The sequence below is a fragment of the Lagopus leucura genome, unplaced genomic scaffold, assembly GCF_019238085.1.
Source record: "Lagopus leucura isolate 7727_CA_CO unplaced genomic scaffold, USGS_WTPT01 Super-Scaffold_100016, whole genome shotgun sequence".
Classification (NCBI taxonomy): Eukaryota; Metazoa; Chordata; class Aves; order Galliformes; family Phasianidae; genus Lagopus; species Lagopus leucura.
This window is the reverse complement of record NW_024962270.1, coordinates 6,385,483-6,406,722: the sequence shown is the minus strand read 5'-3', so window position 1 is coordinate 6,406,722 and position 21,240 is coordinate 6,385,483. Positions and strand designations below refer to the sequence as shown.

The 21,240-nt window shown below is 38.8% G+C and overlaps 1 protein-coding gene across 4 annotated transcripts in view; it reads left to right on the top strand.

Moving 5' to 3' along the window:
• The window catches only part of DACH2 (dachshund family transcription factor 2), a 262,986-nt gene that overhangs the window by 129,214 nt on the left and 112,532 nt on the right, over positions 1 to 21,240 (top strand). For all 4 annotated transcript variants that reach the window (XM_042876476.1, XM_042876474.1, XM_042876477.1 and 1 more), the window contains one exon: positions 707 to 822. In XM_042876476.1, the coding sequence (XP_042732410.1) occupies positions 707 to 822 (116 nt within the window). The remainder of the gene's footprint in view (positions 1 to 706; positions 823 to 21,240) is intronic.

Genomic DNA, 21,240 nt, shown 5'->3' with positions numbered 1-21,240 from the left:
TATCTCTCTCTGTTAGTGACCTGTAGGAGCTGGGAAACCCTTGGCTAGTACATGGATTGTAGAGGTGCATGTGGGTATGCCTCCCTGAAGCCAGGCAGGCTGAGTTGCCGTGGAAGTGCCTGTAAATGGTGGTTACATTCAATTGAACCGGAGCTAATAAATTCTGGTGGACCTAATCTGAATGGCTCTGGTGTCCCCCCAGTCATTGCATCATTAATCTACATTACCCCAAAATCTCCATTTGTGAGATGAGTAAAGCATCTAGTTGCATTTTCAAGACTTTACCAACATGCACGTGAATCTCTTGTGATCTGTTTTGCAGGCAGGAGTACTGAGAAACACGTATTAATTAGCAAGGTAGTGATACGTTAGGACTAGAATCTGGATTGTTTTGTTTCTGCTGTTTTAATGGAAGTAAAATGAAAGTTTTCTCATCATTTATGTGACGTAGAGCTCACAACTGTGTTAACTACAGGTGCTATTTGACAATGTATTGTTAGTTCATTTGAAATCTATGCATTGTATCTATCTAAGCAATCAAGCAATGTGTGCTTAATTGACTGAGGTTTTTTTTCCTCCTAGGCAAGAACTGCTAATATAACCTCACATATTTTTGATAGTTTGTGTATTTTATACATATATCATGTATAGTAAGCAAATATTTGAAAAATAAAAAGCATTTTCATTTATCTTCTTGTTTCATCAGCTCACGGCCAGGAAGACCCCCAAAGCGTTCACTTGGAGTTGCGATACAGGAAAATGCACGTCTTCTGCCCCATGGAGTTCCAGGCCTCTTATCACCAGGCCTTATCTCTCCGACAGGTAATAAAATCCATCAGATGATCAGCCTCATCTCTTCATACTGCACCGCAGTTAAAATAAACTAATATTGATCTAAGTGCCTTGTCCTTCATGGCTTTTTCAAGCTTTAGCAGAGGTTACATTATTGGATTTTTTTGAGTGTTCATGAAAATTCTGGTTTGTTGCTGCAGTGACTGAAATCTAGTGGATTTGTAATTTAGTTCTTTATTAATTGTAATTTCCTTGCAGGAAATTCCATTAAATGTTATTTTAGTAAAAGGGGAAAAAAAAAAAAAAAAAAAGAGAAAATGAACAATTGTTTCAGAGAGCCCTGTAGCATGCATTTCTTCCTTTCAAATGCATGTGTGTTTTAGTTCTCATGGGATATGAACAGCGTGGCTAATGTGTATTGTGTTGTAACACTGTTAATGTATGCTGGGAAGACAGCAAAATGCTTTTACGAGATGTAAAAGAAACACTCAGAAAGCAGATAAGTTCATGTTACCACAGTAGATTCTATTTTAATAATCTACATTAAATGTCGTGATATAAAAAGAAGCATAAAAACATGAAATTACAAGCAGTCTCTACTCAAAATGTAATGCATGGTGTTTTATTTCACTTCATTATTTATTAGTAAAATCTTAAGTCCCTAATTAAGCTATCTTGATAAGTTTTTTGTTTTTTTTTTTTAATTGATGGTATCCCAAAGACGGACGAGTTCATTTTGCTAATAAAATCAAGAGGGTACAGCTATATTGACAGACTATATTCCTCACAGCAATTATTTAAATATTCAGGAGGCCTAGCAGTTTTAGGATTACTGTCAAAGTCCAGTGTGAACATGTTGTATCTCTAACAACAAACTTAAAGGTTTTAGCAGAATGCAGAGAACAGCTCACAGCAATCATAGAATTGTTTGTTTCTAATGCAGTGACTGTGGTCTCTGCTTGCAAAACCTGTTGCAGTGATTGAGTGCCTCAGTGAGTCCCAGTGTCCAGGAGAGCGACATAGCAGAGGACTTTGATTCCTCCTACAACTTTAAGTGTCATGACAATTTCACAGAGAACCAATAACCTTTTTCTGTGAAAATGGAAATAAACATTCTCAAGCAATAGTCGGAGAAACCCGAAGTAGTTAATGTAATGCCTTTTAGTACAGCCAGATGCCACAGTCAAACAAGTGCAACTTCACATACTGTAAATACATGCAGCAGAGTTTGGGAATTGTATGTTACTCTTATAATAACAACTGACAGTTTTAGTATCTCTGTCATGTACTTAGCCCAGGAATTTCATGGGTATTTAATTGTTTGGATTATTACCAATAGCCAGGAGAGCACAAGAGTCACCTACTTGTGAGAAATCTGGAATATTGCGTAGTGCTTTTTCACCTTTTTTTAAATGCACATTACAGTGTTTCTTTGAATTGGAAAATATTTGGCAAACTCTGTGTTGCACAGTAAAATAGAATCTAGACGCAGCATCTCACATATATTAAGTATTACAGTGTGTGAATAAAAATGTTTAAAGTGTAGTTATTTCTAGACTTCAATTTTTTTTTTGTAGTCTGAAGTGGTGACTGGGACATAGCCCACTTCATTTAACTTGTGGAATATTGTGTAAGGAGATTGCCCCCAGGTGCCCCCAAGCTCCCCTTTCAGCTGAGGCCCAGGGTGGCTGCCTTTCTGACCTTGTGAGCTGTATGTGAAAACCTTTGTGTGACCAAATGGCAGAAGTCACACACACTGTGCCTCAAGCAGCTGAAGGGGAGTTCTGCTATTAAGTTGCAAGGAAGAAAAAACACACAATTCCAAAGCATCACAGTTGTTGAGTGCTCAGGTGAGATGGATCCCTGAGGGTGAAGCGTCCTGTAGCCAGCCTGTGGCACAGGTGCTCTGCACCAATGGCTCTGTAGTCTCAGGACTCAGAGCCCCTGAAGTTTTGGTCTTGTTTTGTTCATAGAGAAAAGCAGCACAGGGAAAGTTGGGGTAAGTGCTGAGTAAGGAAGGGTGCCAAAAGAGCCACTTGTAAACTCAGTGGGGGATCTAAGCTGTTGCAAACTTGACGGAGCACCTGGGATATGAAGCCTCCATTAGCTTTATTTATATTTGTTTTCACTTAATTACTGTCTGCTTTCCTCTGGTTGCTTTCAACACTTCTGCAGTTGGATTCTTTCCTTTTGGCTGAGCTAAGAACAAAAAACATTTTAACACTTATTAAAGAACGAAGGCTTTTATACCAGGCTTCTGAGTGGTGGTTAATAGAGTAAAAGTTGCAAGGATATTAAAGTGTTGTGTATCAGCCAAGTGTTAATTTACTTATTTGGGATCTCAATTGTGTATGGTTTGCAGATGGTTATGTTAATCTGCCTGCAATATTAAAAAAAAATATTAAATCAGACTCTCTCTTTTTATGTGATCAAGCCATTTTCAGATGGGACCAAATTACCATCAAAACTGTTTTATTCTTCAGATAACTCATTTTGGTAACAGACTCCATGTTAGCAGATGTAGCGTGATTCATCCATCCATTTCACATTCTAGTTTTGCCTCCCCTTTAGTCTGTGGTCTCTATCCATACGTGCTGTTGGTTAGATGGATACGTCTCAAGAAGTTGCTGTTCTGGCCATAGAACTCACACATCTGTCTGTAGAGGGTATTACAAGAATGATGATTAGCAACTTCCTGCAGACTTGGGTGAGCCATCTGCGTTTCCGTTCCTTGAAATGTGCTGTTATTTTCATCACCCATTTGGTTTGTGTCAGTTCAGTTTACATGGTCATTTTCACATAATAAACAGGTAGTTAAATTAGGCATACTGCATTTCCCAGTGCAGAGTATAATTTTTTACATCTTGGCAAAGAGGACTACAGCTACTCTCATGCAAGAAATTGGGAAAGCAGTTTAAGTGAATCACCTATGTTTTCAAACACTTCCAGCTACCTTCTGCCTTTGGGGAATGGGAATGTTTGAGGACGAGGCTGGAGCAGCAGGGTGGCTTATCCTGCAGTGACTGAGAACGATGAGGCAGCGTGCCTAGGATGCATGCTGATGGGAAGGGCTTGAGCAAACAGCACAATGACCCTGCCCAAGAGCTGATATTTGAGTACTGTCCATTTTGCATTAGCTTAGGAGAAAGTGTTGTGCTTCCTGTATTGTAGGAAATGTCGAAATCAGTGTGGTGCCCCTGCCTGCTGTGAGGGCAAGGGAAAAATCCCATATGTCAGTGAGGGACAGTTATCAAAGGCTTTCTTCTTTTTCTTCACACAATGCAGTGTGATGAAGTGACATTAATAGGAGATAAAGCGTTTGGGGTTTTTTTTGTTAATGTACAGGGCTTTGTCTTCAGTATATCTTAACAAGATGGTTGGGACTTACTGATGGAACTTTTAGGCTCTGAAGCAGTGGTTTACTGTGTGGAGAGAAAGTGAAATCCATTATGTTATTTAAATCAGCAGTTCAGAAAACTGTTGATACGGAGCGAAGCTGCTAGAGTAGCTCGATCTTGTCATAGTTGTTCTGCCTGTAATCTTGCTGATACCCAAAAAGGTTTAAAAAAAGCACTATATGAAGTCTTCATTACAGGTTTTTCTCTATTCAATGTGTTGAAACACTACTATTATTTCTATAAAATAAAAACAGATACTGTTTAGCTGAATAGCTGTTTGTCTAGAGTTTATAAGAAACAATAATTAAAATGTTGACTTGTTTGTGCTGACATGAACAGTTTTTCAGTGTAATTTTAACTTAAAAATAGTTAAGAACGTTGTGAACTGCATAGTTTCAGGATCTGATATTTCAGTGAAATTACTATTGTAGTAGATAAGGCAAATAACATCACTGTGGGACTTACACAGAAAAACACCATACAGGATTACGGTAACTTTGTGCATTACTCCAATTCAGCAGTGCTTTTTAGCAGTCACTCAGCCTTTCCAGGGAACAGAGAGAATACAGCAGTATTTGCTGTAGTGTTTGAGCACGTGTATTGGTTGCATCTGTTTAAGAGGAGTGGAGGAGGCCAGAGGCTTCTAACACCTCTGGTTCCCAGTTGTTTGTTATGGAAATGGGCACGTGGCCGTGCAACAGAGCCCTGCTACCTGTGGGAACTCCTCCATGCCACTGCTCCATGGGTCTCCTCCTTGTTTTTTTTTCCTGAAATGAGTGCAGCCATAGTGCCTGTGAGTCTGTGCTGCCTGTGGAACTGGGAGATGTGTCTCGGGTTGAGGAGCAGGGCAGCAGGGGTGTCCCTTAGGACAGGTGCAGTGGGACTGAAAGCAGCAAATCTGTTCCACGTGCTCAGAGACCAGCAGTGCCAAAACCAGGTTCTGAGGGTGTCTGTGTTCTTAAGAAAGTTACTTGAAGAATAAACATTCATTCAGGGTCACTTAACAGAAAATTTATGGATTGATTTCACCTCTTGAGGTGTTAGATGTAGGGCTGCTGTGGCTGGCAGCAGTCCTAGAACCTCTGAGAGCAGATGATCAGAAAGCTAAGGGGAACCTTTTACTTTATCAAAATACTTCTCTGAGCATTTTTGTATGTTTACTACTATTTCTGCAGCTCATTTCACTGTCTACCATAATCTTTTTTTTTTTTTTCAGTTGTCGTAGATGTCACTTTAAAGTTCCATTTATAATGAGAAACATATGTACAACTTTGTCATTGTTGGCATTACCTGGCTTGGTAGAAATTATTATTTTTAATCGGAGGCAAACATACTGGTTAAGGATACTGCAGCACTTCCCTGCCAATGGGGAGCGTTAACAGTTTATAAATTGTTCTTGGTGACAATTCAGCAGTGAATTACTTTGATATATATGGCTAATAAATTAATATGATTAAGTTAATGAGTAGTACAAGTGTTGCCAAACTCCACTCGTCGGGCTTTTAATGCTGCTCTGCATTTGCAGCTCTAGCTTCCCCCTGTGGTGAGAGGATCAGTGCTACCTACGCACTGTCATTGTGATAAATGGCATATCCCACAGTGCCCTGCACTCCATCTGCTGTGTCCCCAAAATGAGAAATATTTTATACAAATCACACACTCAGAAGCTCAAAGGACTGTAGAAAGATCTGTTTTTTCAAACTGTAATAAAAATGCATACATCTCTTTAGCAACTCTTCATTTTTACTGTCATAATGAATGCATATAGCTTTGGGAAATGAAAACTCATGTGAGTAACATAGGAAAGTTATCCGCTGCACAGTAAAGCTGACAAATAAGTTACATGCTCACTCTTTTATCATGAAATGTTCCTAGATAAAAAATGATGTTAGAACATCCATTTAACTGGATTTTAAAATTAAAGACCGCATATGCCGCATGATTGAGTACCACCCCATCTTGTGCCAGCACATTTCTGTGCTGAAGGGAGCATGAATTCGAGTGAATGAGGAATTTGGGATTGTATCATTACTCTTTAAAATACAGCCATTCAGTAGAGTTCTGATGATCTGAGTGACCGTGAGTCACTCGGTTCCCCTTTCCTTCCCTGTTTTAATATTTTCTTTCTTTAGAGATCCATTTTTAGTGTCTGATTTATCTGTGTGGGACATTAGGTTTGTGATATATGAATACTTAAAGCTGTTGAGAATTTACTGAATTGTTAACGTTGTTGTAAATTTAATTTACACGTAGCCTCAGCTACTAATTATTGTCCAAGAAGTGTGAAACTCAGTAATATACTTTCATTTGTAAGCATTTGAAGATTTTTTATTTTTTATTTTTAATCGATCCTCCTGAATTTATCTTTTGAGATGACAAAGTTAGCCTAAAATGGTCACACTAAGAGAATTAAGGCTGGATTCTCTGGGCATGTAGGGCAGGTCTGCTCACAATTTGTCGTGTTTTGCCTGTGGAAGGGAACTGTTTGAAATCATTGGTGCAAGTATCGCATAGCTAACAAAATCAGCACGTTTTCGTCTGTCTGTCCTTGTAATCTGTGACATTCTTTCCTACCAATTTTTTTCTTAGCCTGGTGTCCTAAGGCATTGAGGTCTATAATGATCCTAATACCTCTCTGCCTCTCTCCATCACATCTTTAACTGCCTTTGGAACTAGTTGAGCTTTTTTACATTGTCGTGAAATGTCCTAAAGCAAAAAATGGTAATGGGAGGTATAAACGATTTGTTATCTTTAGCTCTTTCTGTTATCTGAGGTTTGGCAATAATAGCAGGACTGTTGTAACTGAAAATTTTCTCCTAGGTTTTATTTTTCTACGTGGTTGTATGATCAAGTTGAACAATTACGTTCTGAAATGTTTTTCACTTGGTAGCTTTATCCAGTATCTCATCAAATGCATTTAAATGCCTTGGGAGTGCTTGTGTAAGAATCCCAGACAACTGCATGTGTTTTATACATTCCTACATTTTAATGTCAGGGTCTGATTTTCATTTGCTGAAGTTACGATGTTACTGAATAATTTTTATGTTAATGCTAATGGAGAATGGTTTTCTGACATAGCTGGTTAAGAGGCTCATTGAATGCACGTAGCCAATAATCATCTGGTAACAAGTCAAGCTTCTTCAGATTTGGGAGTGTTGCTTGGGGTGCCACGTGGTTTGTGCATTCGGAGCAAACTTTGTGCTAGCAACAGAACTAAATTTTCTGGAATACAACATTGGGGACAAGAAGCATGGATCCTTACTGATTGTCTTCCTTGCTTTAGATTTATTCAGCAGTATTTCAGACAACCTGGTAAGCTCAAGATAGCTGTGTACAGGTTTTATTCCTATGACTTGAAAGCTGAAGTCTGTCAGAGGTTAGAAACAAAAATTTAATTGTAGGATATATTTAAATGGATACAGTTGTGACTGGTTTGATGATACATGCCTGGTTGCAGAAAAATGTTGATTCACCACCTATTTACAATGCTAAAGTCTGCTGTATTTAGGTTTGTAATATTCTCTTAAAATGCTGCATTCACATCTAAATTAGATTTGAGTAGTGCAGTTTCCCATAAGAAAACTTAGGCTGTATTATAGCAATATTCTTGGTGAAACAACACTGTTACGAGTTGTTCAAAAGTATTAAACAGGGAATAAATCACACTGGATTGAAAAGTAAGCACGTGCTATACGTAAATCCAAGTATTTCCATAGGTACAATTCTGGTCAGGGATTAAGTACTTCCAGTGTAGTTTAACAGCTGCAGTGCTTCAGTTCTTGTCTTGCAGACCTCTGGAGTCCTAAACAAGCAGAGTACTTAAGTGTGTTTTTAAAAGTAAGCACATGAGTAATTCCATTGATGTGGATTGCATTACTTGTTTGCTTTAATGAGTAAGTGTCTTATTATTTATTAGGACATTTTGGAGATCATGTTCTATAAGGATTCTTTTGCAAAACTGAATTTGGGAAGTATGTCAGACCACTCCTAACATTCTGCATCCTTCTGTTGTCTTGTGTGAAATAGGGTTCGTGAGAAGTAGCAGCATATGATTTGAAAAAAAGATGGAAAAAATGTTAATCAAAAGATTGCTGAGAGGGAATGATGGAAGATGACAGTTTTGTTCTCTTTGGCCTCATGGAGCAGTTCAGAGTTAGGCGAGTGGCTAACACTTGTGAGTGCAAAGTGATGGGTAGAAATCTTGCTTGTCTGAGGAAAGTGGTTTGCAAAATGTGACTGCAAGTTCTCCCTTTTCAAAGTGTTTCCCTGGTGCAAGGCAGTGACAGCCAGTGGTCTAAATGTGTTATGTGCTGCTGCTGATTTTTGGATTAACCTTTGCATTGAGTTTGTAAAAAGGAGAGTGTAACTCTCTGAGAGGACAAATGTTTTAAATAAAGCAAAGCCTGCTGTGTGTGAATAAGAGGGAACAATGTGAGCCCAGCTATGCAAAGCAGGGAAAAACCTCCCTGGTATTCTGGGGGAGAAGATTTTGGCATACAGTGAGGGCAGAAAGCTGGGATAATTGGGATTAGCAATGAGAGCTGCTTTCCACAAGAGCAGACCTGTGCTGAACAAAGATGCAGTGGCTGCAGTTGATGTCTCCTCCGGGAAGAAGAATATGCTCTTCTTTCAGCCCTTCCCAAGCAGTATAACATGATGCCAAGTGCTGGCAACAAAACAGGGTTCATGAGGAAAGGAAAGCATTGCTTACTGAGCATTCTAGGGAGGCACATGTTTTAATTTTGGAACTATCATCACTGAAATAGATTTCATTGTCTGATCATCCTCATTAAGTTACTGGAACCATATCAACATTTCACTGGAAATAAATTCTGATCATATAGACTTTTATTACAGTTAAAATGAACAGATGTAAAGAAAAACAAGCTGTCTGAATGAGCCTAGTGTTGTACCCTGCCCTCTTGCTGAAGAGAGAGAACCTCTTCATGCTGGTAGTAACTGATATTATGCTGTCATGTTGTGCCTGTTTGGAAGGTAGGAGGTCTAGAATCTTGGGGGACTCTGTCTAGAAACTGAATTTGTCTTCAAATTCATTGCAAAGAGAAGTAATTCCTGGAGCTAACAACTGCGTGTGGCTTGAATGTGAAAGGCTTACTTCAGAAAGAAAAGTATTTTATATAATACATGCCTGAATGTACATGACAGACGTTTTATTAGGAAAGGAAAGCCTTTATTAAAATATAATGACCTATATTGTTTTTATGTAATCTAATGAATTACAGTGAGAGCCTGAGAAATGAGCTGGAAAAGCTAGAGTACTCTCCCATGAAAGTGAGCTATGATAACCTTTTTGTAATTCTTTTACATGTTGAAAGACTATTTCTACACAGACTTATTAAATTAGGCAAGGTCACCTTTTCATTTTATTAACAGATTAGGTTTGCAAGGGGCACAAAGAAGGATAAGAATGGCTTCAATAGGTAAAACAACTGGAAAAGGAAAGTTCAGGAGGGTGTTCATTCCCTGGTGAGCAACACAGGCAGGCTGGTAACAGTGGATAATGGGAAGGCTGAGTTATTCAACAACTTTTTTGCCTCAGTCTTCACTGGCAACAACTGTAAATACAGCCCTCAATCAAATGGGTTGGAAGGTGGAAACTGGGAGAGCTGTAACCCCTTCCTGCTGTAAGCAAAGATAAGATTTGAGACCAGTTAAGGAACCTGAACATCTGTATGTCTATGGGCCCCAATGAGATACATCCCAGAGGCCTGAGGGAATTTGCTGGCATAGTTGCCAAGTCACTGTCAATGATATGTGAAAAAGTCGGGTGGTCAGGTGAAGTCCCTGTGGCTGGAAAAAAGGCAGCATTGCAACCATTTATAAGAAGGGTAGAAAGGATGAACTACCAACTTGTTATCCTCACCTCAGTGTCAGAGATGATGGGGCAGATACTGATAGCTGTGATAAGGCGTATGGAAGAGAGGGAATTTGGTATCGCCAATTATCTCCAGCATGGCTTCACCAAGGGCAGGTTCTGCCCGGCCAACTTTGTCACTTTTTATGATGGTTTAACTGTATCGGTGGGCTAGGGAATTGATTTCATCTGTCTGGATGTTAGTAAGGCATTTGACATGGTCCCTGTTAGCATCCTTCTCTCCAAATTGGAAATAGGGAATTGATGGGTGGACTGTTCGATGGGTGAGGAACTGGTTGTGAGATTGTACACAGGGAGTATTGGTCCATGGCTCAACATCTGAATGGAGATCAGTGACGAGTGATGTCTCCAGTGCTCTGTAACATCTTCAGCAGTAATGTCAACAGTGGGATTGAGTGCACCGTCAGCAAGCTTGCAGATAGCACCAAGCTGCGTGGTGCAGCTGACACGGCCGAGCGACGGGATGCCATCCAGACAGACCTAGACAGGCTCAAGCAGTGGGCCCAGGAGAACCTCATGAGATTAAGTACATTCAAGTGCAAGGTCTTTCACCTGGGTTGTGGGAACCTCTACTGTCTGTACAAACTGGGGAATGTAAGGATGGAGCTGGATAGGATCTGGAGGTACTAGTGGATGGCAATCTGGATATGAGTCAGCAATGTGCCCTTGCTGCCTAGAAAGTCGACTATATCCTGGGCTGCATCCAAAGCAGCGTGGCCAGTGGGTTGAGGGAGGTGATCCTGCCCTTCTATTTTGCTCTGGTGACACCTCAACTTGAGCACTGCATCCAGATGTGGAGTCCTCAGTGCAGGAGAGATATGGACCTGTTGGAGTGCATACGGAGGAGGACTGCAAAAACGATTCTAGGGCTGGAATACTTCCCCTAACAGACTGGGAGAGCTGGGGTTCTTCAACCTGGAGAACAGAAGGCTCTGTGTAGACCTGACAGTGGCCTTTCAGTGTCTAAAGGGGGGCTGTAAGAAAGGAAGGGACAGACTATTTAGCAGGATCTGTTGTGACAGGACAAGGAGGAATTGTTACAAGCTAAAAGAGGGGAGATCTAGATTGAACATAAGGATGTAGTTTTTTTACAGTAAGGGTGATGAGACAGTGAAACAGGTTGCCCAGATTGGTGGTGGAAGCTCTGTCCTTAAGACACAGTCAGGTTGGACCAGGCTCTGAGCAATGCTTTTTGAGCTGTAGGTGCCCCTATTCATCACAGAGGAGTCAGATTAGATAAACTTTAAAGGTCTCTTCCAGCTCAAGCGATTCTGTGATTATATGACCATGGACTTTCATATTGAAAAATGTGGGTAAAAGAAGCAGTAACTTACATCAAGTAGAGAATAGGTTGTAAAAATGTGAAATCATTTAATACAAGTTGTGTCTTTGTTTTTACTGATGCACAGTTGTTTAAAAAAAAAAAAAAAAAACTTAATTACCGTTTTTCACATTTGCATATTGATTGAATGTGCTTTAATAATAATGATATTTCTAAGTAGATTATCTTTCCTGACTGGTGGAGTGTTAATGTAATATCTGCATAAAGGGAAAGTACTCCACAGTAATACAGGCTTCTGTTCTTCTAACATACAGCGTGCAGTCATTACTTTGAAAGGTTAGCTATAAATAATAACCAGTGAAACTGGTCATGTGCTTGAAGATGAGCACTTTTATTGCATTTACCAGTCTTAACCCTGTTTAGCAGGCAAGAATAAAACTAACATCTTGTCATCCAAGTTGCCTTCCCACATCTCCGCATGGATATGCGTGCACAGAAAAGGTAGAGTACTTCAGGCTACAGGCAGTAACATAAAGAAAGTATGAAAAATAGAATTATATTTAAAAGGTGTTACATAAATGTAATGCAAAATCTTGCTGTAACTGTTTATGAATAATTTTAGTCAAGTCTAATTAATACAGAAAATGTCATATATCCTGTCTCTAAGAGCTACCTTTTTTTTTTTCTGTATTTGCATCTGTCAAAAATAAGATTTAAGAACACACACAAAACAAAAGTGAAAGTAATCCGTAAGCTGTTTGGTGTATGTAATAGAACATCCCATCAGCAGCCCCAAACTTTGTGTAAACAAAGGAGCAAATGGGGTAGAACACTTACATATTGCATATGAGGTTTCAGATGAAAACGATGTACAGATGCTGCTAAATCCTGCTGTCGTTAACAGCTCAGTAGTTCTGCACGCATAGGCAGAAAACACTGTTCTTGCTACTCGAGGCGCGCAGGCGGGGTGCAGCGGAGTGCAGTTGACTTGGCCCTGGCAATCGCAGAGCAGGTGACTTGATTACACTGAAATCAGGCAGAAAATGTCCTCTTCTGGCCACTCGAGTGAATCAGTCAAATTATCGAGTGGCAAAACTAATTCTGTGCCTTGGGCCATCAGAGCTGCCACTTCCTATAAGTCAAGCCTTCATTTAGTGTGAAATTGTTTTTTATTTTATTCTCTTTCATTTATTATGCTTATTTCAGCTAATCCACTTAGTGAATGTAAATTACTCGGGATCGCGGAGGTGTTTCAGATGCACAGCCTTCTCTTGGTGCACTGATGAAATATGAGTGCTCTCCTTTTAAGGAACTCCCAACTCCGTTAGGAGCTACACAGTTAAAAGTAGTGTTTTAGTTTTTCAATGAGACTGAAATGAGGAGAAGAGTTTAAGTGTAATAGAAAATTAAAAAAAAAATGCATTTTTCTGAGCTTTCTTTTAAAAGCAGATATAATTCACGTGGGTCATTGTAGGAACTGGAAACAAATTTCCTATGAACTGTGGGTCATTAAGTACCAGTTAATTTGAAAGAGTTTAACAGAACAAGTTGGAGGACAGTGAATATGTTTTCAGCATCAAAATATTACCTTAAATTCTGGCAAGAGAAAAAGCTGTGATATGATTAAAGTTCACATGCAGGTGATGTACCCTAGGCAATACTTGTGTTATGTGTTTCTGTCCAAATGGCAATCCCTCATTTGAGTGTGCCCTCTGGTACACAGCATTAACATTTTCCAATAAAAAAAAGAGCAAAACATATGGAGTCTTTTACTTCAAGCAAAGAAAAAATCAAAAAGAGTAATGAGAATAAAATGTAAAATGCCCAGGGTGATGGGTGAAACAAGCTGCAGGGGTTTCCTACAGCAGACACTATGAGAACAGAAGATCAAAAGTACCTACAAGGTGACCCCTGCAAGCATCTAAGTACAGTTTTCCTTTATGTGTAAGCTGAAAAATACATACATACTTACATATGTGTACATATGTATATAAACATAGACTAAAAAAAAGAGATGTGGTTCAGTATAAACCAGATACATTGCTTTAACTCACCTGCACCCATTGCTCTGAGCTGATAAGAGTCTTGAGCAGATATGAAAGGACTTGAAGGTTGGAAGGAAGTAATCAGAGCCTCAAAAAGAAAAGTTGAAAGGATCATACTGTGATTAAGATGGATGCATTGCTGACAGTGTCAGACCAACAGCTGCTAAATCTATGGGACACTTGAAAGAGTCTCTCAGTTTTGTTATATATGGGAGTCGATAGGTTATTTGGGCTAACAACACCCTATTATTCAAATTTAGCTGACCCAGAAAGCCATGACATCTTTCAGTGGCAATTCAGAGGGTTTTGCCATTTAGGTAGTGGTTTTTGATATTTCCTAGTACAAAATTTTTCTGTGTAGTCTCATATGACATATGGATATATTGATCTTGGATTTTTTTCCTGAAATGTATTAGCTTAGTCTGTATGGGGCTTCAGAAGGCTATTTTGTACTTGCATCTGGTTGGATTGTTAGAAAGTTCTCACTTGAATCTCCTTTTCAGACCTAGAAAACATGATAGCAGTTAACCAAAATTACTTTTGCCATTCTGTTTTGGTGCTGCTTCCTTATTGTTTTTTATTATGGGTAATACTTTTTTTTTTTTTTTTTACTAGCTTATTAATCCTATCTACTAGATAAGTTTGAGTTCTAATCCTGCTGAGAATTTGTATTCATTGATTGAAAGCTTTCAGTGTACACAGTGCTTAAGAAAATAACCTGAGAATAGTTTTTTGCTCATTGATACAACGATGTCCTTCCCTTTCTGATACGTCTCTCTTGATCTCCATTTTTCATGGCAGCATATTACTCTGCCTTTCCTCTTTATTTTTTTGTCCTTGACTTTTATGTCTACACGACAATTTGTGCTGACCTTGAGGTTGCCCTCAATTAGCTGAGCCATTTCGGTATCATGGCCCACACCAAAATCCTGTGCAACGTGCTTTTTACTTGAGAGGCAGAGCCATCCTAGCAACTGTTTTGTGACCGTTTTTCTTTCCCTTTCAAGTCAGTGTTTATTTCCAGGCAATAAAAAAAAGGAGTGATACAAAAGAGATAGAAATCGGAAGCAATAAATCATAGCGGCACTTCTGGTAGTTTTCCTGTGCTCGTGCCTCCAGTGTCTGTGCCATCTGCAAAAAGAGGAGGATTAGAAAAGGTCGGGATGAGGTATATAAATCTTATCCCTGAAAGTTCAGGAAACCTCTCAGGATCCAAAGGATGACTGCCAGGGATCATGCACAGGAATTTGACAGGTGGAGTGGTGGGTTAGGCTGCCTACGTGTTTGACCCTAAATATCGTGGGTGTTGGATTGTCTGGACTGCAGCATATTATGGGTTCTTTTCTCTGCCATTGCTGATGGAAATCCAGTATATGGAGGCCTGAGTTAGCTAGTCTTCCTGTTAGGAATGTTTTGTTTTCTCAATTTGAGTAATTGTATCCAATCTACAGAGAAAATGCCTGTGAGCAAAAGAATATTTAAGTATCTTACTTTGGTTAGTTTTAATTTTGCTTAATATTTTGTTCAGTGTGTGAAGGAAGATAAGAAGCCTTTCCCAGGGCTCTTAAACATTAGAACTTAACTGGAATGCTTAAAGCATCTTCCAATGCAAGGTGCATGGATGCTGGCAAGAGACCAAAATAGGGTCATCTGACAGCCAGTCCCCATTGTTCCATTTTCCAGTACGTTTGGATTCTGAATTTTGGATGTGTTACTTTTCACTTTTTACTTCTTATTTCTCCTTCTCTAGAATGATATCAGCAGTTGGTTTATAGTGCATGGGTAATGACCAGCTTGGTTAGCCAAGATCTATGAATTACTTTATTGATAGAGAATGTGTATTACTTTAAGGTCATGGCTGGAGATTGGGGGTTGGAACTTGCGGATCCTTGGGGTCCTTTTCAACCCGAGTCATTCTAACATTACATATGCCTTTAAAGAATCTTGCATTCAATTTCAGGGCATTCTCATTGCAAGAAGAGAAGAGTGAAAGCAGACTTTTATGTTGAAATAGTGGTGAGCTATTGTAGATTAATTAAAATTACAGTCCATCAACATTTGCATTCTATTTGGGATGTCAGTTCCAGTAAGCTTTTTAAAAATGTAGTGGTGCAAATGGAAAAGTTTCAGCAAATATTAAATGTAACAATGAAGACTTTTGTTCCCCATTAAACCATTTCTTGATGTTTCCCGATAGATTTTCATCTAAACACTTGCTAATCCCAGAGCTCTGACAGGCAAGGCCTGCTGAATTAGGCCAACCACTGCTACAAATAGCTACTGCACATGAAACAGTAATCATTGCTTTCCAGTCTATTATTAGATTAACTTCATAGGGATTGCTTTTTTCTCCTGTGAGTTGATGCATAAATGACATGCTTTACCCTCCAATAAATCTAACAGCAGAGTGGCTGTGACATGATGTTCATACCCCTTAGTCCCATGACAGATTATTTTTGATTGCTGCAGAAGTTTACAGCAGCTTGAAACCATTAGAATTTAAAGGCATCATTGAAATTTTACAGTGTACCTGACTCAGACACAACTGGGCTGGTGCTGAAGGAAGTTTGTAGGGTATGGGCTCCACTTTGTGATTAGTTGTCACAAGGTACCTAGTCACACTGAGCCTGGCTGTCATTCAGAGCAGGTAAATACTTCTACGGTGCTTCACCTTCACGATCTTTCCTTGGAGAATCCGGCTTTCTGTGTATAATGCTCCTAAGCTTGGAACCTCCATCTAGAGACAGTGGTGGCTGTTGAACCCATGTGGAAACAATATTTGGTACACACAGTGCTTGGTACTTCTGTGGATGAACTTACTGAAACTTATTGAACTGACGCTGCTGATTAGGCCCTGTAAGGATGTTTGTATAAGTAGAAGTTTGTGTTGCTAAAGGGTGAAGTTCAGTGTTTCTAACATATATGTGCTAGTAATGGTTTTTTTTCCAGATTTAAGAACTTTGTTTTTTCCTGATGAAACTCAGGTAAAGCTCGCAAAGCTCAAGACTGTTCAGATCCGAGGTGTTTACTGCTATTTATATCTCATGTGAATTAATAACTAGTTGGTTCTGATCTTAAACTGTGTTCATCCATTATTTTGTACATGTGTGTATAATCTGCTACTTTTACATATAAGGAAAACAATTATAAAATTGTGAGGTTAGTAGGAATGTGCACCAGTTTCCATGGATGTATGTTTGTACTTATCAGATAATCATCATGTCAAACTGATCTCTGGAGATTTCCTTAAAACCCTACATAGATTGCTGCGCTATTTTGTGCAGTTCCTAACAGAATGTTTCGTTTTGTTTCATCTAATAGCCTGGACAAAGTGATTGAAACTACGTATGTTCTTCACTTGTGGTCTGTGATAGTTATGTCCAGAAGATTAAAGTTGGTGAATCTGGTACCAGGTTTAGAGCTAACCTTAACACACATCTGCTGTAGCCTCATGGGACCAATACAGTTTTTAAGTAATGCCATAATAGAGAATAAAACATGAAAATATTGTGGATTATACGTATTCCTGGAAGCCAAATGCGGAATTTTCAAAAGAAAGCTTGAAGGTATTTGCTCTATTTAAAAACAAGCAACCAAAACAGAACAGAATACCTGTTTAGTATTTGCATGTACCAAGACCCTTACTGAGGTGGTTATCAGCTGTGCACATGTTCAAGCCAGCTTTTTCTGAACGCTTTTTAGCTTAACTGTCCTCTAAGAGAAAATCGACAAAAAGACTATCTGGTAACAAGAATGCTTTGTGGAATGCCCAAGCTCCATGTTTTTGTGTAGCAGTGTGCTTACGATACGCTCTTTCTGGAAATAGGACTGATTCTATTAAGGTAAAATATTTACTCCTTAAGAGATGAATAATAATAATAATGGAAACATGGTAAGGCATTTGGTATTTCTAAATGTGAACTTTTCCTACAGAACCTCGAGTGTTAAAGACTGTGCTCGTTAACTTAGGAAAGAAAATTAGTACCTTCTGTACCCAAGCACATATTAAATTTGGTCTTACTAGAACTTGAAATTTGACCTCCGATCTCACAGCATTCTTGAACAGGCTGCGGGTCTGAGCTCTGTGATGCTGTTGGTACATATATTTGATTACCTAACTTAAATGTAGTTGGGATTGGCCTACACAATGTTGTTACAACAGTATATGGGTGGTTTTGATGGTACTGGGCTTGCCTATTATGTGTGAACTCTTTTCTTTGTCTCCACATGGGTATTTTTACTTACTTTGTGATCTTTGGCTTTCTAAATGATAATGAAATTATAATCAATTAGGATCTGACTCACAAGACATGAAATAAAAGGTGCTGACAGTACCATATCGTTTTGGAATTACGCCATTCTTTTTCTGACCTGTAAGAGACAAAACTGAAGGGAATTGAGGATTAATCTGTTTCTTGTATCCATACGTAACCTTGCAACATGTGGATTAGATCTTCTCTGCACCTGTAATATAATGTTTTCCTCATGCTGAAGCATAGTACCTTAACTAAAACCACAGCAGCTTTCTGATGACTTCAAAGGAATCAAAAAACATATTCAGGTTGAAAGCATTTTATTGTTTGTAATTTTTAGCTTAGTTCATATTAAATGTAATAACTGATGAGTTTAGTAGAATAATCTCTTACCATATGCGAGAAACATGCTTCATAAAGTTATATACATCTTTAAGAACTGTTAACTTCTATAGAATTTGCTGCAACAAATCATGATGAGAATGTCTTAGACTTGTGTTTTCAATTGAGGTTCCAACATTTGGTTAAAGTCTATTCTGTACTTCTATCATCTCATAATTTCCTCCAGAGAAAAGAGAGAACAATCTTCATGTTGGGTGGGAGGATGAGGGAATCGTAATTGAAACCATGTAATAAAAAGGTAATTTAGCAAAACTATTAGTTTTTGGTTTCTTTACTATTTTAAGCCTATTATTTTTAAAATTACTTCTGTATTAAAAAGGCTGTAAAACTGCAGTGGATGTCAGCACATTGCATCTTAATTCTCATTTTCCTTTGCATGAATAGTAAAATCTTTATAAATTGCAAACTAAAATTAATTGAATAAGCTTCAGTTGAACATTTTTATGTTTCAGTTTGAATTAAATATATATATATATATATATATATATATATTGTAGACTTCTTAAAGAACATTTAATGGTTTCCAACATGGACCACACCTCGAGTGCGGTACAGGAAGAAAGTGCTGATGGAGAAAAACAAAATCCAAGAGCAATGTTAATTAGTATTGTGTTCATAGCTGTGTTTATAGCTGTAATATAGTTGCTAACACCCATATCTATTTCTTGATCATAGTTCTCCATCCAGTAAAGAGCCATTATCAGCAGCAACTTCAGCCATACAGCCAATAAGTTGCACCAGTTCTGTGTATAGGGCTACCTGGAGAAATATGGGCAGATGATTTTTCTTGCCAGGTCACTTACAAGCATCCCAGTTCCAAGGCCCTCAAAAAGAGGAGCTTTATATTCCACTGATAATGCAGGGTAATGTTAAAGCAAAGAAGGCAGTTGGCAAAGCTGGAGCAGGAGAACAGAATGCTGCTGCTGTGCAGAGCTTCTTGTTTAGGCAATCAGTTTGTGCTTGGTTTGGGTTGGGTTTGGGTTGGTTTTGGCTCTTCAGTGAATTCACTCCCATCTGTAAGTTGTGATTGTAGTATGCTGGTAGACTGGGAATCAGTGCTTAACAGGAATCGTCCCCTAGCCATCCCCTCAATTCTCCTCTGGGTTGTCTTTTCTTTGGTATCTTCTTTAATCACGGGGATGCTAGTCAATTGTATGCTTGCAGCATTTGCAGATTGACAGCAGCTATGAACTTGGGGAGGGAGGTTCAGGATTCAAAATGATCTCGATAGATTGAAGAGGTGATTTGAGACTGACAAGATGAAATTCGATAAATGTAACAACAGAATGTGGCGTCTGGGAAGGAGAAATGTGCATAAATATAGACTGCAATATACCTGTCCAAGAAACTGAAGGAGAAGAAAGAATCTGTTAAAATGGATTGCGTATGGAATGGATTGCTTGTGGTTTGTTTGATTTTTTGTAAGAAGCTTGTCCTTATTCTGGGTGTAGTGATAATGTGTGACTGTGCTGACCGTATATTTCAAGGGAAGCTGCAATATGGGTATAGATAGAGCTAAGCATCACACTTCTGGAAAGGAGCAGATCCTCCTCACTCTTCAGGGTTTTGTGGTATCTCTTACAGTGCAACGATGAAGTCTTGTATACTGTGTGTTTTACAGCGTGAGATGAGGTGAAACAGGACTGTGACAGATAGTCACTGTGAAGGCTGAATACAGAATATAAACAAATTTTCTGCGTGTCTGTAAGATATCAAATGCTTTGTGTAACAGCAGGAGTGCTAGGTGTTGTTTAGTGCCTGAGCTGGAAGCAGGCTTTCCTTCAGTTTCTGAAGAAATACCAAGGCTTAAGGTACTGCTTACCTTTTCTAGACTATCTTGGTTGTTAATAGATGGCAGGCTCTGAAAGTGCCCCTGTTTTCTCAAGTTCAGTTGAAAACAGCTACAATGTAGCCATTATGTATTAAAAAAAAAAACCCCAAAACTATTAAATTGCATGCATTATCAAGTAGGTTATCTTTCAGTCATTGGAAAGTGTTCTGTTGAAGTATTAACCACATTCTCTTAAATTGCTCTACAGTTTTCACAGTTTTATGATTTTCAGGAAATCCAACATCTATTTAAAAGCACAAATGACTGTAGCAGCAGGTTGTTTGCAGGAAATGATGAAACACAGTCTCTACTCTTTATAGTAGTTATCATATTCCCACCCCAGTTGACTGTAGGTTGCTTGGAGAGTGTGTAGGAACCTTGTGGACTCATGTCTTGATGCCTCAGTCTTCTAAAACTGGAAGGTCTGCAAAATATGTGTAGATAAAATATATAGACTTTGTATGAGTTTAAAAAAGAAATTGGGCAGCTCTTGGAAATTTTTTTTCAACTCTGGTTATTTTTGGCTGAACTTAAGCTTAACTGTCTATATTTGCTTACATATATCTCTCTGTAATAAAGGCCAGAAGCAATGACAGCTTGCATTACATGCTAGCAAGCTCTGTGAAGTGTTCATACACTTGGAACTTATGAGCTTGGTCACATTCTGTTTTCTAGGTGTGTCTATTAGAAGGTCTGTCTGCATGTAGACCTCCTTACTGCCACCCTGCAGAGAGCTGTTGTCTAGGATAGGATTGGTCTTTCTTAACCACTTTCAGTCAAGCTAGTTGAACAGTTTAACACGTTTTTAAAATATTTTGTAGTATGATTGTAGGAGTACCACAGTGCACCCTTCTGATGACAGTGTTGTACAGAAGATGGTAAGATGTGACTGATATGTACCAGGTGGTAATGCTGAGGCTGGAAACTTAAGGAGAATTAAGTTTTCTAACAGCCACTTTCTGCTCTCCAGTCTGGGTGTATGATGCAGCTGCAGTGCCTTTGCTGCTCTTGTGGGGTTCCCAACAGAGGCACCCACTGCTGCTCGTGCTGCCCCTCGCTATCCATGATATTGCACAGGGCTAGCAGAAGCCCAGCCAGGATTTTATAAATCCCAGAAAACAGCAAACTGTAGTAAGTGAGTTGTGCAATATATTCAACCAATATGTAACAAATTAAACAATCGTTAGTGATTTATTACAGTGCATTGCTTCCCATTTCTGTTTTTTTTTTTTTTAAATTTAATTTCTTCTAATGACTTAATGCCATCTGTTAGGCTTGTCACTGACACAACAGTACCAAGGATTGAAAATATGGAGTGTTTAAAGCAAGTTTGGCCCTGTT